General features: G+C 37.0%; 1 protein-coding gene across 1 annotated transcript in view; it reads left to right on the forward strand.

Moving 5' to 3' along the window:
• Positions 1 to 19657, forward strand: part of DMD (dystrophin) — a 1674912-nt gene that overhangs the window by 959051 nt on the left and 696204 nt on the right. The window contains exon 44 of the mRNA XM_088028834.1: positions 19361 to 19462. Within this exon, the coding sequence (XP_087884960.1) occupies positions 19361 to 19462 (102 nt within the window). The remainder of the gene's footprint in view (positions 1 to 19360; positions 19463 to 19657) is intronic.

Genomic DNA, 19657 nt, shown 5'->3' on the forward strand with positions numbered 1-19657 from the left:
TACTCTTCTGAATATATCCAGTAGACTCCAAATACCATAGCAATATGACATCTACCATCATCCACTTGAAAAAAATGCACAAAACAAGCTCATCTTTAAGTTTGATATCATTTTTCTTTTTTCTTTATATATCCATTCTACTTCCCCAAAGAATTGTATTCTAATGTAATATATATTCTATAAAGCCTTTTATTAACCACTTTATCATACTTCTGTATGACAAATATATCTATGTGGATTTAAATTCAATTTTTACAAACAATTTTTCCATAACTATAAGGCTCTAAGTACTTTAAAAAATCTGTTAGATTGAATTGTACCTATAATTATTAATAATAAATACACCTAGTAATAATCAAATTACTTAGGTATATACAAATTCTGGTAAGTAATTGTTAAACATAATCAATAGATTTTTATTGGCAATTTATTAGTGAAATGGATGGGTAGGTGCTTGATCGTACTGTGATTAAAAGAGAATTTCAGTCATCAATATTTTGAATCCTATTTTGATTTTTCATAAATGTGTCTTGAGCACGGTGTACCATTGGGATACACCAGAAGAGGCATGCTTTTATTTTGTAAAGTTGGAGGACTATCATTAAGCAAAAGGTGAGACTGATAATTGGTATGATGCTTGTGTACCACAGGAATGCATTCAACCTTGTTGAAGCTGAGAATTTGGAAACTGATTCCATGAACACCATCTATGCTCACATATCCCTAAGAAAGTCTTTGTGTACCCCCAGGGGCATATCCCAGTCTGGAGACTGCCACTCTAAGAAAGATGGGTATGCTATGAGAAGGAGAGAGGGGAAATTTAGTCCCTGGCTGGACACTTGTTAAGCTACCAAAATACCACTGAGGTCATCCAGCACAGTCCATGCCTTTAACCATTGCATAGTTCCTTACTCCAGCAATATTTGTATCGTAGTGTTGACTCACACCAAACTTACTAGTGTCTAAAGTCACCAGTTCCTTTTCACATGTGCTGCTTCTAGTTGACCTTTTCTCCATCCTGCTCCTGTGTCATCTACTTTTTTTGGAATTAGATACAAGACCATCAGCCCCTTCCCTTGCCCTGCTTATCTTACTTATCCATTAAGGTGCCTGGAGCTTAGGTCCAGTGCCTCCCATTTCTTGATTCAGTCCTGACCAATGCAGTGAATACACAAGAAACTTACTACCCCTGGAGGCAGCATCTGTAACTAGCAGTACTGTTCTGTGTCTGGTTTCTGGTTCATCTCTGGTGATTTGAGCTCCTACATTTTCACTGACATTGTCACCTTCTGCTTACAGCCTCCCCTGCCTCAGTTGTGATTGCTCTGCCCTCCTAGTTTTCTCCCCTCTCACTCTGCCCCCCACCCAGAAAGGAAACCTATTTTTAACCCCAAACTATTTGAGGCCTTAATAAATTAACCCATCAATCCAGTTGATAGCAGAGATGGAGAGGAGGTGATCTGCAGATCCTGACTCTATAATATAGTGTATTGCAATCTCTTAGTTTCTTTTAAAACTTCAGATTTCATGTCTGCCTTCCATAACTTCACCTATGTTATAAAAAAATTTTTTTCTCAAATAGCCTGAATTCTAAGAGAGAGCCCTGCAGCACATCACTAAAACCTTACCTCTATTTTGACATCAATTCCAGCTTCAATTTCCTTTGGCAATTGTTCAATTAGTTACCAAACTCTAATTGCTTTATTTCCTACCCAGTTCATATTGTTCCATTTTGTCCACAAGCGTTAATTTTCAGACTTTATCAAAGGTATCAGTGATATGCACATCAACTTTATTTGCATATATCCCTGATCAACCCCTCTAGGCAGAGAAAGACATGAGGCTAAGGTAATGAAATTTCTATTCAGCTAACAAACCATTTATTAACTACAGTGTCCTACTACGTTAAGGTGACTCTCATTCTTAATTTGCTTAGAGGCGAGCTGATGTACGAATATACTGTTGGAGAGGAAACAGTTTTCTCCACCCTTCAAGTTTCTTCTGTCTGGTCTAAGAAGTAAATTGACATGAGACCCATTAAGAGGAGAAAATCAAATTTAATTACATACACGAAGAGAATCCACATAAATGTGAGAGATTCCAAAGAGATTCAGTCAAAGCAAAATATATATGTCATTCTAAACTAAGGAAAAGGAGTGAGGGCCTGGGATTTCAAAGGGAAGGAAAAGAGTTCACAGGAAGAATGGACAGAGTAAATGTTTGGTAAAGAAATGTTTGCTGGGCCTTCCAGAAACAATGGCACTTAGAGAGGACTTCAAACAAACATGACTTGCTAGGTTCCTCCCTATCTACCATACGTCGTTATTGATGGTGGTAATTTCCTTCCTGGAATAAGTCCCCTACCTAAATCCTTTTAGGCATTTGGGGAGAGGTCAGAGGTTCTGCCTGAGGCTTTTGGGACTTGATTGTTTTCAGCATGAAATTATCTGCATGCCAAAGTGGCACATCTTGGGGTGGCAAGGAGTGCTCCCTTACAATACATCAGTTTACTAAACGCAATCAGTGCAGAAACATTTACATTGTAGTGTGGCAAGTATACTTACAGAATGGAGCTCAAAAGAGTGACACCCAGCCCAGCCAAAGTGTTGTTTACAGCAGAGCTACTAAAGTGTGGTCCCAAGACCAGGAGCATCACCTAGAAGTTTGTTAGAAATGCAGATCCTTGAGCTTGTCCTTAAACCTCCTGAATCAGAATAGATGGGAGTGAAGCTCAAGAACCTGTATTATAACAAGCTCTCCAGAAGATACTTTGGCTGTGTATTGTTTGGGAGCTCTGATCTCAAGACAGCTTCCTGAGGATATGGTGCCTGATCCGTATCTTTAAAAGATGAGTAGGAACTGATAAAGTGAAATGTGTGTGAGGGAAAGGAAAGGGATTCTAAAGAGGCAACAAGAACAAAGATAGGGAAGTGATTAATGACATGCAGTGTGGGAAGAAAAACAAATTTAGTGATGTTGAAGTGTAGCCCAGTTTTGGTGAGGCTTCTATGCTGCTTCAAGGAACGTAGTCATTATCTTTGAGAGATGTGGGAATAATTAAAGAGAAGTAACTTACAAACTCTCAAATTGAGGCATGTAGTACCCAAAAAGGGAGTCTGGTCAGGAGGTTATTGAGGGAGTTGAGAAGAAACATGGTCTTGGATGAGGTCTTTGGTCATAGGGAGAAAGAAGAAGAGATCATTTAGAGAAGTATTTTTCAATTTGTTGCTGGTGAGCAACTGATGAGTTATGAAATCAATTCAATGAGTGGCTTGAAATATAATAAGGTAGCATAGGGTACAGTAGAATATAATACAAATTATCACATTGTATTTCCTGTGGTATGGTTAAGTAGTGTTTTGGCAAATGTGTTTTCATTTAGATACCACTTTATTTTTATTTGTAATTTTAAGAGAATCTGCACATTCCTTTTATACACAATCAGTAGTGTGTCAGTAAGGTCATACTGGGTTAATTACTACAAAAGAGAATAAATTCATCTTCCCATGACGAACTTGGAAAGTGTAAATCATTTTATTTATTCATTGAAGATAGTACCTTTCTGCAGTACAAAATGCAAAGTATAAAAGGGCACAAATACTCCCTTGCTTCTCCATCTTTCAACCACCTCATTTCTCTCCCCACAGCCTTGCCAGGGTGTCAGTTTCTTTGAAGGCACTCTGAGGATAGGATGTGATGTGTGTGTTTCCATGTTTATATTCTTCCTTTTCCTGTCTTCTTAAAAAAAAAATCTTGTATAATACTATAAACACTGTTTCTGCATCATGTTTTTTCCACTTAATGATATGTACTGACAGTTATTTTCTATATTAGCACCTTAAGGGCGTTCTCATTTTTTTCCATTTGCACTCTCTTGTATCCTAAGTATGTACCATAGTTTATTTAACCAACATTCCAATTAAGGACCATTTCATTTGTTTTCAAGCTTTGTTCCTGCTATAAGATGGCAATGTAGAATGTTATGCTCATGCCCTCTCACACGTTGCAAGTATATCCATAGGATAAGTTCCTAGAAATAAGATGGCTGGGTTAAGATGGCACTTATTATTTTAGTAAATATGGCCAAATTGCATGTCATAGAGTTCTCCAATTGGTAATATGAAGGAGTTTTTTCCACACACCTTTGCCAACTCAGTGTGTCATCAACCATTTTGATCTTTGCTAAGCTAGAAAAAGATGCCATCTCATTGTAATTTTAATTTGTATTCTTTTGAGTGAGGATAAATTTTTTTCAGGATCAAAAATTGTTATAGAAAGATTTATATTTCCTTTTTTGTGCACCGTTTGTTTTATTCATTGCCATTTTTTTCCTAGAGACAAATACAGTTTACAACCTGAAGTGAAAACATGTTCTTTTTACAACAAGGAGTCTAATGAATGTTTTTTTATGACAAATAGATTCTAGTCTTAAGGTTATAACCTGAAAATATTGAAACAAACCTTTGAACTTTATGGGAATGGTCTTTGCCCTTTTTAGCAAACAGTCCTGTAAAGAAATTCAACATGATGACAAATTATAGGATAAATACAGATTTAATTTTGTTAAAAAATTGGGAACAGGTATGTAAATATTTGCTTGCTTTTTCTATCAATCTAACAACAGGTAATGGCTGTGACATGGTTTGTCTTTCCAAAGCCCCTATGTCAACTGACTCTTATTCTTTGAAAATATTTCATTAGCTGAAGAAGACCTGTAGTTTCTCCCTGCATTGCATTTTTTTAGCCAAGTCTTAACTAATTATTTGGAAGATTAAAATTTCATTCCCACACCTTCTTTTTCCTTGTGAGAATCAAAACTGCACTTTTCCAATCTTCCAGACCACCCAGAGAGGTTTGTGATTTGACTTGCCAGTTTTATTAGTGTCCTAAGATGTAATTTGTCTAGATCAAGAGAGTTCATTCTGAGCAGCTGGGGACTTTGTAATCTCTCTACCCATCCAGGGCACCAGTTGCCTCTCATTTCCGTTTTATTCGTTGTAGTTGGAATATCATTCCTCTTGACCTACAAGAAACCCAATAGGAATTAAAGCATTCCCACTTTTATCTTCCATTAACCAGTATTAGGTCATCTTCTCCAAAAGCAGACCTCTTTTTTCCTTGATCATTCTATTACTCCAAATATACTTTTAAAAGCCATTTTGTCACCCTAGATCTTTTTTATACTTTCTTGAAATCATGTTTTTACTGTACTGGAATTTTAATTTTTTACTTACCAGTCTTCCATTCTGTTAAAAGTAAGTCTTTGTTCTATTAATAGCAAATTTATATAATGATACTTTGGAGTAGGTTGCATGAGAACTTCAGAAGCAGTGTTATCATTGTTTCTTAATTTCCCTCAAAAGAAAGCTCTGCTGTGCATATGGATGACATCCCTTTCTGAGTATGTGTGGAGGAGAAACGTGGGAACACTTCCAACAGTTTTCAAACAACTTCCGTTTAAGTGAATGAATGGACCACCTGGTTTACCACCTATATCGCCCAAGGGATGACTTTGATTGGCAGACAGAATACAGGGTAGAATCAATGGAAGTTAAATGAGAAAGGTTTTGAACTTGAAAGTTACCACCCTTGGTGACAGTGGGTGTTGGTAGAAGATAGCAGGCTGAGATTTCAGATATATTCGGAAATGCTGTGCACCTGCAACTTGGAATTCTCAAAACAGTACCATTTTCTAATAACTTTTAAAAAAAGGTACAGCCACCTTTCTTGTCTGATTCCAAAAGCTATATCCATGAAGCTGTTTACTCATAAAATTGTATCATTGGAAAGTAAATGTCATATCCATAAGATAAGTATGGAAATGAATTAAAATTCTAGGTTCGCCTGGGTGGCTCGGTCATTAAGCGTCTGCCTTCGGCTCAGGTCATGATCCCAGGGTCCTGGGATCGAGCCCCACGTCGGGCTCTCTGCTCCATGGAGAGCCTGCTTCTCCCTCTCCCTCTCCCTGCTGCTCTGCCTACTTGTGCTCTCTCTCTCTATCCCTCTGTCAAGTAAATAAATAAAAAAAAAAACTTCAAAATTCTAGGGTTAACATTTACCCATTCCCAATTCTCCTACACACTATCTAGAGCCATGCTTCTCAAACTTTAATGTGGGTGGAATAAGCTGAGGATCTTGTTAGAATGCAGTTTCCTGGTGATACTGATACTACCAGTCTGGGACCTACACTTTGACAAACATTTTCATGGATTCTTAAGTAGGTAAATAGTCATAAATATGATAAATATGTGGGAAGAATTGTATAAATGATACCTTAGGGTCATATAATCAATTGGGAAGAATTGTATAAATACCTTAGGGTCATATAATGAATTAAACAAATGCAACTTTATTTATTCCTCACTGATCTTCATATACTTCCCCCATGTTGGGCAGTGAGAAAAAAGGACCTCACTCAGAAACAATTTTATCAGTCTCTTTTCATGAGTTGCCATCTCTTGAATAAATGGCAAATCTTTCAGATTCCTTAGCTCTCCTCTTGCTCCTCTCTAGGATGGCATCTGGATTGATAGGTGAGGGGAAAATTACCTGGACTGTATGACCTATGGTCCCCATGCCAGTCTCTGTACTCTCCTTGACTTTCCGGTCCCTGCAGCAGTGTCCTTTGTCTGCCTGGTACCTACCCTACTGACCTCATAGCTGTGAACTTGTATTTTCATCAGGAAATGCTGTGCTCTGCTCACTAAACTGTATAGGTTGCAAAGGAATCCTCATATAAGTGAGTTACCACTGAAGAACACTTAAAATTCTAAATACATAATTATGACACCTCTAAAAGCAGATGTGACTATCACTATGGGTAAGCACTACTGCCAAGAAGTTACAGCAACATAAAGCCACTCAATACCCTTTTTTTGTAAGGGGAGGATATGGATTTGGTGTTAACAGAACATTGTATCAAGTGCTGTGGGAAAAAATAAAAACAAGAGAACCTATGGCCATAATCTTTGTGATTTTATTTAAAAAGGAGAAAAAAGACAAATATGTAGAAAAATCATTTAACACTAAAAATAACACTTTCAGGAATACTTATCTTAATTAAAACCTATTTTGCTATTTAATTGCCATATCATAAACTTATACTAATATAAGCTTCTGCTCATATTTGAGAGTTAAAAAAATTTACCAAAATGATGAGTGGAAATTAATTTAGAGATGAATATTTCTAATGAAACTCAGTAGCATTCTCAAGATAGGTTTTAAGGAATACTTGAAATATTCAAATTCAGAATAAACTCAGATGGTGTTAGCGGGGAAATAAATCACAAGTCACATGATTCTTCCCACTGAAGATGTAAGCAAATTTGGTACCCCAGGTTTGCTTAGATATGCCGTAGTGATATTTTTTCTTAAATACACAGTTCTCGCCCTTGAGATTTCACTTATATTAATTTCCATGTCATTGAAAATAAGAGTGTATTATACATCTAATTAAAAATACAATTCTATGTTGTATAAGTCTTCCTGTTATCTAACAGACAAAATTAGGCGGTTACTACTTTTAGTCAGTTGTACTTGACTTAGATATCACCTTTGTATTCCAAATACTTCCAAATTGCCACTTATCTGCTGTTCTCCTTGTCATACCTTTCTCTCATTCTTCCTGGCTCCCCCTTGAGAGCTGTAGTGTCTCTGGGCTCATTCCTTCACATGTTGGAAAATAGATATACTATATATGGAATTATACATAGAATGGAAGATATCAAATACTTCAATCTGTATCTGATATATATTTTGAAAACTAGACACCTTAGTTGTAAATTACTCAAATTATCCCCAGTGTAAATGCATTTAATTTGCTGTGTAATTTCAGTATACACATCAATGTATCAAAAACTTAAGAGTTTGTATGTCCAATATTTCTGAAGCCATAGCTTCTAACTTCTGAACACCTCATTGCCTCCTCTGGACATAGTGAATGTTCAGCAATGACTGATCATAAGAAGGCACAAAGTATATAGTTAATAAAAGCACTCCTAATTATTTAACTCATAGCATTTTAATAACAGTTTTAATTTTAAGGTTAAAATTCAAACTGCATTTATAGTAACTGATTAGGTAGCATGCTAGTCATTAAAATGAGATTGATTTTCCTGAAATTAATAACTGTTAAGCATTCAAAAGGCAAAATATGGAAGCACTCACTAGAATGTATAGCGTACAACTAAAATTCTACTTATTGACCCATGAAATTACAAAACCATGGGTGTATACTTTTAATTTTTAAGATTCATTTGAGAGAACTTTTGTGAATAACACATAGAGAAAATATGGATAGATAGGCATCTCTGTCTTTTAAATTATCTGATGAAGTAGGTGATAAGGAACACAAAATAAATAATTCATGGTACCATTTATTACAGTATATCTTCTAGCATTAGCATTGTAATAAGTACTAGTGATTTACATAATTGGAGAGATAACACAAATACAAAATTTTACACACATATACACTCCTGTGCTCTACTCAAAACTAGGCAGATGTTATCTGAGATATTATACTGGCTTTGCCATTATAGCTGAAGTCAGGTTTATTAGAGACAGTGTTATCTTTATTATCTTTAATATCTTCAATGGGTCAGTTATGAATAGAAGCATTAACTTTGCTTATAACTAAGTTAAACAGAATTTTGGACACAGTACAAAATAAGAACAAGTATTTAAAGTAGCTTTAGAGAAGTAGTCTATTAAAGGTATGTCTGATTTGAATAAGAACAAAACAATGGAGTTATAAGGTTAGAAATGAGTGATCATTAGGCTGTTTCTAGTTTTTCACTAATGTAAACATAGCTGAAAGAACATTCTTTGTAGGTCTCCTCAGAAATCCATGTGACAATACCTAGTAGAAATGCTGACTCATTAGAGTATTCACATCTTTATTATACATTGTAAATTGCTTTCCACCAGCAGCGGGGAAATGACATGAATTTAGTATTTTAATTTGCATATCCCTGGTTAAACAGCTTTTCAAGTTTGTTGGCCATTCAGATTTTTCCTTCTATGAGTTGTCTTCAAATACTTGGCCAGATTTTCAATTGGATTGTTCATTTTCTCTTACAGATTAATATGAGTTCTTTGTATATTCTGGGCTCTAACAGTTATATGCATCTGAAATACAGGTCCGGAATTCCTTATCGAAAACCTTATCATTGACTTTGCAGGAGACCAGTGAAAATGTTCACTTAGCTAGAGTGGTGGAAATCATAGAGAGTTAAAAGAATATACAAATTAAGTTTGGCAGGCTGAATGGAACCGTGGGACTCAAGATGAAGGGTGACATGTTATGTGAACGAAAGAAGTGGCTTTATTCCATCATGGGTTCCTTTCCTTCATTTCAACAACCCTCATGTTAGCTTTGTTTTTCATATATGTTTAAGGAAAGGCTATTCAGAAGAGAAACCTCAGATTTTTTTTTGTTGTCGTTGCTATTTTTTTTTTTTAAGCACAAGTTTAATCCAGTTATCCATTTGTTTGCTTGAGCTTATGGAAGAATTCAGAAAGAGTTGTTTTAGATAATAACTATAATTTTGGTATGGTGCTTAGTAGTAAAAAACAAAGCATCTTTAATTTTACTTGAAGTGTGTCAATCATGAAGTCAGAGTTGAATTGCTTTTTTCTTTTGAAAATATTTTATCGAAGTACTGTTGACCTACACTATTAAATTAGTTTCAGGTGTACTGAGTTGCTCTTTGCTTTCATTGAAAATTACCCTAACTGCTGTTTTATATTTTAAAAAGAAACTTCTGGTGTTTAATAATACTTACATTAAAAAAATTCTCTCTATCAAGACTTCAAGAACTATGTCCAACTGCAACATGGATAATAAATTCAGCATTGTGCTGTATCAGTTTAAAGCAATGCAGATATCACTGGCCAAGGCGAATGTGCAATGCAAGAAAAAGATAACTCTGACATTGCAAGACTACCTTCTGTTCTATATGCCTTCACTGTCCCTGAATCCATCTGGGTATTTCAAGCAGTGTTTTCAGGAATAATTCAGCCAGAAACTGAAACCTACAATTTTAGTTAGAGTTCATCAGAACCACGTTCAAATGAGGTTTAAGTCATAGTGGGCGTGGTAGTGCATCTGAAAAAAATATATATAAAAGATGGCGTTACAATGTTCCATACAAGGAGGAGGAGAAAAAGGATATTAATATTAAATTATCCTATTTCATGTACACTGGAAATGAAGACCATGAAGAGACATTCTTTCATTTGCTCGTTTATATATTCAATAATTCGGCGGTTCTCAGCCAGGGTTGATTTTATTCTCCAGGGGAATTTGTCAGTGTCTGGAGCCTTTCTTGGTTCCCACACCTGGGGGAGCAGGAAGTGGTACTGGCGTCTTGTGAATCAGGACTAGGGATGCTGCAAAACATCCTACAATAAAAGGGCAGCTCCCTACAACAAATCATTGTTCTGACCAAAATGTCAGTCATGCTGAGGTTGAAAAACCCTACTTGAAAATTATACGTTAATCAAAAATACTTTGTTCTGGTTCTAAACCCTGTGAATTATCAAGGAAAATCTAACTGTATATAGGGAATATGCTTAAATCCATCAAATATATAGTATGGTAATTAAGCATGCAGGGTATGACTCGGACAGACCAGGGTTCAAATCTTATATCTACCATCTCTTAGCTTGTGCTTTAGGCAAGTTTCCTCACCTCTTGTGACTCTAGTTTTTTAATCTGAAAAAAAATGACAGTTAATGTGTTGTGAAAGGCTCTGCAGTAGAGCTTGAGTGAGATTAACTAGGATGATTTATGTTAAATGCATAGCAGAGGGTTTGTACTTAGTAAATTCTCAATAAGTGGTAGCAGTTAGTATTACTTCTGCATATACTAAATCATTTGATACTGACCTACTATGAATATCCTGGTCACATACCATATTTCATGGCTGCGAAGACACCATTGATTAGAATATGCATCATTATTTTATCTGTCACTAAGAAAGAGGTGCTGTCAGTTGGATTGTGACACGCCATCATTTATAAAATGTGTCCCAATTTTAGAGCAATTAATTTGTGGAAAGAAAATGTGGGTCCTAGACATGATTATTATAAAGCCCATCAACTAGTCTTCTTAGGTGCAACTGAATGAGGCTCCCATTAACCACATTCAGCTTCAAATTCACTTCAAAGGGCACAGGAACAGAAACACAGCTTCCCAGGAAGGCAGGATCAGGCATCTATCTTTAGTGGGATTAGAATTCACAGGGGTTTGTGCAGCATTCACAGAGCTATACAAGAGACTTTTCTTTTTTGTCCCCTGGCATCTGCCCACTCCCAACTGACAGGTCAGGTGCAAAGGAAGGAGACTCACATAGAGGTGCTGGGTCAACTCTGGCCTGGAGGCCTAATGTGCCCCAGGAGCTAATGTCTTATGGCACAGGTAAGTTTCCAAGATCCATGAAAGATACATGCTCAGTTACAAGAGTTACTACATTTAGGGGTTCCCCCAAACTATGGCTTTCCATTTAACATTTGTAGTTCATAAGTAGAACTCCCAAGCCAGGTCTTTATTTTTTTATTTATTTTTTTTAGCAGTAGCGATGTTGCCCACTAACACAGTTGACGTTCCAACTTTGTCAGATTTCCATGCAGAAAACAGCTAGAAAGTTCTTCAAAGGTCAACTTTTCATGCAGAGAGGCAATGCTATCTGTAATTCTCAGACACTGAAATACTAAAACTCAGAGACTTGCTCCAACTCATGAATCACTAAGTCTAGAACCCAGATGTTCTTGCCCCTCATCTGATTACTTCCAACCACACTGTAATACACTGAAGCAGGACTCAGCACACTACAGTGCAAGGGACAAAATTCAGTCCACCACCTGGTTTTGTACATAAAGTGTTATTGGAACACAATTATGCTCATGTGTTTACATTACCTATGTTTGCTTTCACGCTATACTGGTGGGAGTCAGGTATGGCAGGAACCCTATGGCCTATGAAGCCTAAGGATTTACTGTCTGGCCCCTTATAGAAAATGTTTGTTGAGCCCTGCTCTAAGGTCTAACTATAAATTGTTTGACTGTCTTAATGAGTCTGTATGAGGAGATAAAAGACAAAGTATGTTTCTCATGTTTTATCTTTAAAAATAACTACATGTATCCTTTTTCTGTACACCTGAAGGTTTGAGAGCCACAAATCCCAAGCCCAGCCATTGCTCTAGATCAGTGTTTGGCTAACTTTTTCTGAAAAGGATCAGATAGCAAAGGTTTTAGAATGTACTTTAGGATTTTGGGGCCATATGGTGTTTGTTGAAAATAATCACTTCATACCAGGATCAGAACTTACGGAGCTGGGCTTAAGAGCCCACAGTCTTTACTGCTAAGGACTTAGGAATGTAGTAAAACCTGGGGAGCACCACTTTCAGTAAATGACTCTGGTTAAAGTATTTAACCAGAGTCAGAGATTTAGTCCTCATTCAAAAACCGTATGTATAAAGAGTTTCAGAGTAAGTGTATTAGGTTTCCACAAACAAGTACTTCCTTCCAAACACTGTGGCTTCAACTAACTCCCTTGGGAATTTGCTTATAATTACCGTCTCTTCCCTACATCCCTCCAATTTAATCTTCACACAGCAGCCAGAATCATCTGTTAAAAAACTAAATCCAATCACATCAGTCCTGTGCTGAAAACCTTCTTACAGGGCCTAATCTCACTCAGAGTAATGGCCAGTGTCCTCACATAGTTGCCCTGTAGGGCCTGCACTCCCCAGCCTCTCTGGCTTGCTTCCTGCTACTCTCCCCATGCTCACCAGGCTCCACTCACCCGGGCTTCCTCATTTTTTTTTTTTTTTTTAACTGAACATGCCGGACACACCGCTGCTCCTGGGCCTGTGCACTCATGGTTTCCTCTGCATGGATCGCTCTTCCCTGAGATAGCCGTTTGATTCATTCTTTCACTTCCAACTAATCTTTATTCAAAGACCACCTTCTCAGTGAGGCTTTCCCCTCCACACCTTCTCAAATGTGCCTCTCCCATCTTTCCTTACCCCACACATATATCTATCTCTATCTGATGCTTTTTTTTTCTCTCTTTAGCACTTTTCACCTTCTGAGGTACCATAATTTATATTTTATTGTCCATCATCCCCATTAGAAGGCAAGCTTCATGTGAACAGGAAAATTTTGTCTGTTTCATTCACTGTTAAATATCCATTGCCTAAGCTATTTATAACATAAGAAGTGTTCTTATAATTAGTCAGTATTTATTGAATGAATTAATACGTTGGGGGTTTGTTGGTAAAATTTCATTCGTCAGAATAATTCTGCCCAAAAGCTCTGAAACCCCTTCTTCATGAGTGGAGGGCTTCTAAGTGTGGCATCTGAATATCAGTCTCATTACTTGATGGTCACACCTATGTCCACTCTCTTATTGGCCTTGAACAGTCCAAGTATGTACCTTGGTAGATTATATCTTCTCGGTTTCATAATACTTGCCACTTTAAAAAAAAAAATCAATACTGCATTATACTTTGTGTATTTGGACAGATTATTTTTGAAATCCATAAATCTCTAAATCAGAACAAAGCCTCCCTTTGGTGGGCTGCCCTTGATTAGCTCAGAATGGAAAGAGAGAACCTGTCATTCTTTGTCAATCAGCTTGGCACGTACTTGACAGCATGCAGTTACAGTGAAGGAGAGCTCCATTGCCGTGGTCTCGCAAACCTAATTGCAGAGAAATAAAAGAACAGTCACCCAGTATGAGGGGAAAGAGAAACTCAACTGCACAATGTTGTGTTTTTCCATCCATCAGCCTTCATTTGTCAGAGTCTGCCTGACAATCTAGGCCAGAGAAGTCAGGCTCTAACACAATATTGATTCCATTTCATTTTTCTTTTCTTGCTACCCTTTGTAGCAAGCAGTTCGTATATGGAATGAGAGATGGTACAGCCGAGATGTGTGACCGGGATACATTTATTTTAAAGGCTTACTTTGGTTTTTCATCCCAGGAACCCATATGTTTTTTTTTGTTTGTTTGTTTGACTGTTTCACTATAATGTTGTGATTGTTAGCTCTTGCTGCAGCAACAAATAGCCCCAAATCTCAGTGACTGCTAAAAACAAACATTTATTACTCATGTGTCTGTAGATCAGCTGCATCTTTACTTCACACTGTAGATCACATTCAGGTTTTCTTATAATAAATTGTGGATCTGCTTCAAATGTCTTCTTATTGCAGAACCCAGGCTGAAAGAGCCACTCCTTTATGGTACATTATTCTCTCATGGTAGACCAGAACTGAGGGTACTAGCTGATCTTGAATTATCTTTAAAGACCCAGCTCACAGCTGTCATACAGTCTCTTCTGCTCACAGTTCATGGATCAAAGTAAGGCACATGGTAAAGACCAAAGTCAGTGGGGAGGAAAGTGTATTCATTCACAGCTGTAGCCATGTTTGTAGAGTCGAGCAAATTAATAATGAAGTAATAAACCAGTTGTAGTATTCACCAACACCTTAGAATTTCCATGGTTTCAAAAATGCACTTTTTTACATTTCAGCTTCTCTGAGATACATCTCATAATAGTGTCTACAAAATCTGATTTTTTAACCTTCTTAGCAGTTCATAAAATAACAGTGGTTCTTAGAACCCATGATATCTTAGAGTTCATAGAAAAATTTTGATTGTGGGGATTGACAAAATAGCCAAATGGCAGGAAATACTCTATAAATTAGAAAACTAAGTTAATGGTCACTTAAGTTTGCTAAGGAAAAAGTTGACATTTTTACTCGAGCTTCTTTTTTTTTTTCAGTAGCAGCATACATATCTCATTCACACCAGCTTATTTGAATGAATAACCATGCATTCGTAGTAGATCTTTTATCTCTCTATTCATATATTCATATGCATTCATTTTAGAACATCAATTCAAATGCAAAGTGTGATTCCCTCATTCAGAACCCTTTTGTGGGGTCTCCACTAAGGTTCTGAGGGTAGTGTAAGAGATCCTCCTTTCCTGGCTCTTGCCTTCTATTCCTGTACCGTTTCTTCCCATTGCCCCGGCGTGGGATCACCATCCTGCCTCTGGCTCCTATCTTTGCAGATCCCAGATTCCCTCTTGTAGTACTTTATATCATCCATTCCTTTTGTCAGCCAGGTGCATGAGCTCTCTGTGTTGCAAGCCTTTGCTCAGGCCTTTCTTCAGCTGTGAGGCCAGCCCCCACCCTCTCATTGTCCCTCAGACTCGGAACTCATCAGTTCCTTCTCTGTGCCCCACTGGACTTTGCACTTTGCTGGCTGTTCTACTTGTTGCTTTGTAAGTTTAATATGTGATCATTTCTCTTTATCCTTCACAAAGGACTACGTTACGCCCTGTAGTATTCAGTTCCCAGCCAAGACTTTGAAATAGAGTAAATACTCATTCCATGTTTGTCAAATGAACAAAGAATGGGTGAATGTTGGAACATATGTGAGAGGCTGTTTATATCCTCCTTCCATGGTGATACATAGCACACCATATATACATATTGTTCATGTGTTAGGAGGCTAGCAATAGGTAAAATGATGGAGACACGATTAAAAATTCGAAAAATAAAACGAGGCAAAATGCCTCTCTGTTACACTTTCCTTGGGGCAAATTTCTAGTTAAAAAAAGACATGTGTATAATCAGCTTAATATGAAATGAGAAATATAATATTGACGTCAATTCTTAGCAAATGTGTGTGTTAATTTGCATCGGAATTGCTGCCTTCCCCCTCACAGGTGTTGTCTTTTTTCTTCACTGACCTTTGATTTGCGGCTCGTCAGACCAACAACTCCCCAGTGAGAGTAATACTGTTTCATAAGAAATAACTAAGACTGAAGGTGCTTAGACCATCACTCCATTTGGAAACCCTGTGAGGGCTAGATTTTAAAATACACTATGATATTCTCCTAGTGATTATTAATGAAGGATTACTCTCTATTCTCTAATTACTACAAATTATTTTCTTAAAATTATGCATGAGACTGTAGTGAGCTGTCGGTTCTGTGAAATGAGGAAATCAAACTCTAGTCACATCATAAGGGTCTTGACTCCTGGTGAACAATCTTACACTGTAGGGGATATATTAAGAATAAGGCAGAGGAAAAAAAAAAAAAAAACCTAAATGGAAAGGTGCTATTATTAGAGGGGAGGTGGGGTATATTTTGTGGGGTTTTTTTTTTTTTTTTGGTTGAAATTCTATCAAGACTTTCTTGTCTGAATGTTCTTTGAAGTTGAACACTTTCTACTTAACAAAAACTGGCCACTATAATTAGCTGTTTCCATTTTAGTGGTGACCTCCTTCACCTTATCTTAAATCATATAAAGATGTAAGGCCATTTGTGAGATAAAAGGTTTACTCAAACCAGTTCTCTGACCTGGATATCATCAGTTTGGCAATCATAAACCCACAAAGAGACACCCATGGTGCATTTTAAAAGCTATGTGAGAACTTATTTCTTTTCTATGGGAAGAGACCAGATTTTCTCTCACTTACACCCTAGAAGGATATTACAGAATGTACTGGAGTTAAAGAGGAAGAGGAAAAAAATAGCATGGTATTAAGAGAGGCGACTGCCAATTTTGGAGCGCGTACACACACGGTATACACAGCCGAGGGACGGATAGAGTGGACATTTGGTGGCATACATTTCCTGGTTATAATCTCAACTCTGCCACTTGCAGAGCATGTGGTTTTGGACAACTGACCCAATCTCCCTCAGTCTCAGCATATGTAAAATTAGATAATACCCTTTTTGTGGAAGTGTTAAGTATGAGGGAAAAAATGTATGAAACACACACTGTTTGACACATAGTAAACTGTTAGCAACTCTGGTTTGTAAATATTATTACAGCAGTTAATACCATTATAGCAGTTTCTTGACATTTTCAGCACAGCTAGGGATTGTAGCAGCATTTTTTACTTTTGTGTAGTCCCGTGCTTCGGCTGGCATCGTTTGCTCTGCTGTGCTTTTCACCTTCATTGTGTCAAGCTTTCATTGCATGGAGAGATACCAAGTTTTTTTTTTAATTTAATTCACTTATACTTCTATTTTTTTCTCGCACTAAAGAAAAATACGCTAAAGAGTATTTTAAGTGAATTTAACTGGATTTACTACAACTGATCCTTCAAGCAATAATATTTGACCCTGAACAACTGACCTACATTTTAATTAATAAATTCACACCACAAATACATGTAGTGAGGTAAATTGTAAAATTTTATTTTCACAAATGGCCTTTGTGAAGTGATTTATCAAAGGTACATGTAATTAGATATCAGGTTCTCCAAAACATTGCCAAGAAATAACAACAAAGAATTTAGAGCTGAACATGATTTCCTTTGCCATTGCTCTATTTCTGTGAGACTAAGGGTAAATCTCATCTGGGTACTTAAACTCTTCATTATTTCATTGAAGGACAAAGAGATGACATTAGCGGTGATAGAAGGACATGCTAATAGGAAACATTTCTATAAAGGGAAATGATGTGACTTTGCAGTGCTCATTCATCAGAGGACTAAATCTGGGGCTAACTTGATGGCCTGAAGAGGAAATATCTTACCTTCTGCAGGTGCAAACCAGGGACATTTTACAAGGCATGCCAACTTTTCCTCAGTTCATCTAGCAAGCACCTGCTTCAAATTCGGCTCTAAGTAATATCTGGGCTGCCCTAATGTCAGACTTGCTGCTGTTCATGTTCATTTGCCAATGAAAATTGCAAGAATTAGAATGTGTTTATTTCCTAAGGGAATTCCTTGTGATAAAAAATGCAGTCTCCTAACTCTTCTGAATAGTAGCATCAATGCATTGCAATCTTTAGAACTATTTGGGATTGCAGAAGAGGGGCAGGGAGAGAAAAACGTTAGTGTTCATCATTTGGCTGCATATCTGAAACATCGGCAGAATTATTGACTATTTGTGATCATTTTCAGAAGGTATAGAATTTATACTGGGTGCGCTTAGAAGCAGTTTTCAGGGAAGAAATACCCAATTCTCACAAAGTCCATGCTGAATTTGAACTCATTACAAGTTCACAAGATTTTTTTTAATAACTTAGAATTTTTTTTTATCATTCAGAAAGTTCTTAAAATTTTTGGCCCTGTTTTCCTCCGTAATTATTGTTGCTAAAGGTGGTGTGTGCATGTTCGTGTTGCACGCATACTCATCAAGACACAGGGCTAGTCTTAGTGTTATAAACACTTTTAACTCAAGTGCCCACCTTCCACTGGTATTTGTCATAATGAGAACTAAAGAAATAATCCCTTTCACGAGTATGTGCCAAACATGCATAAACTGTAAGACACCCTATTGTGCCCTATAAGTTACAGTAATTTGGGTTCAGAAGACTCCCTGCTCTGATGCGCTGAGAGAGAAAGATAAAAATGGAGTATATAAAGGAAGCAGTGGCATGAAGACACGTACACACAGCAGCGCTCGGAGGCCGCAGGGTAGGGGAGGGAGGAAGGGAGATATGGGTTAATCAGGAGTTGCTATCTGGGGAAGATTGCCCAGGCCCTGACTGACGCCTGACATTGATTAATCGATATTCCATCCTAGTGTTTAACAAATGTTCCAACCAAAAAGTCTTCTGTAATATTTAACTTCATTTCCTTCAGCTTCAATTTATGCACATTTCTTTTGTTCTCTCTTCAAGCCAGCCAGACGGTAGCCAATAACAAAATACTTTATATTCACATCTAAAGAGGTTTTTGTTTGTTTGTTTGTTTGGTCGTTCTTCAGTCTTCTCTAGACTAAGGGAAAACAAACGTGTTTTTTAAATAAATGATTCCTCAAAAGGCCTATTTAATTTGACTGCTTAATAATTAATAAGCCTTGACATGGTGCTTTAAGTGTTTACTCTTCAGAAAGAAACTTAATCTTGACAATGATGTGGTAAGAATTATTTGATTTTATTTCAAAGCTAAATTTTGGATCCAAAGCCCAAAAGAATCCTGTTAAAATAAGGAGTTTGTAAAGTAAAATGAACATTAGGATTACTGGGATTATTGAAGCTAACGATAGCATTTATCCATATTAATCATATTCGTAAATCCTATTTCTCATTATTGCATTTGAGATTTATTTTAAAAAAAAAACAAAGTTAGTGTCTGTGTTTCTATTTAATAGTATTGGAGTAAGATTCAAGGAGATTTGGGATAAATATGTTCAACCTTACTGTGTTCCACAACGGCCTCTATTTCTTTTCTCTGCACCAGAGCTACCTTTTTGGGCCCCGATGTACCATGCAGAAATTGATCCGCAATGCATGTGGAGTCTCCAAGGGTATATTTAAATTTAGTAATTTTATTGCTAACTGTGAAGTTAATCTGCACTGTATGTGTTCCTTTCCCCAGGAAACTGAAGTAGCGGTTCAAGCTAAACAGCCGGATGTAGAAGGGATTTTGTCTAAAGGGCAGCATTTGTACAAGGAAAAACCAGCCACTCAGCCAGTGAAGGTAATGAAGCAACCTCTAGCAATATCCATTACCTCATAATGGGTTATGCTTCCCCTGTTGTACATTTGCCATTGACGTGGTCTATTTATAATCAATGAAATAACTTGTAAAGAAATATTGTCCATACCGCAGTAGCAGAGGCTGAGCTGTCTTTTTGATCAACATATCCTGTTTATATATCGTGATCTTAAGGCT

The sequence above is a fragment of the Eumetopias jubatus genome, unplaced genomic scaffold (genome assembly GCF_037043125.1).
Source record: "Eumetopias jubatus isolate StellerSeaLion01/CBP00866 unplaced genomic scaffold, mEumJub1_p1.0 scaffold_11, whole genome shotgun sequence".
In the NCBI taxonomy this organism is placed as follows: Eukaryota; Metazoa; Chordata; class Mammalia; order Carnivora; family Otariidae; genus Eumetopias; species Eumetopias jubatus.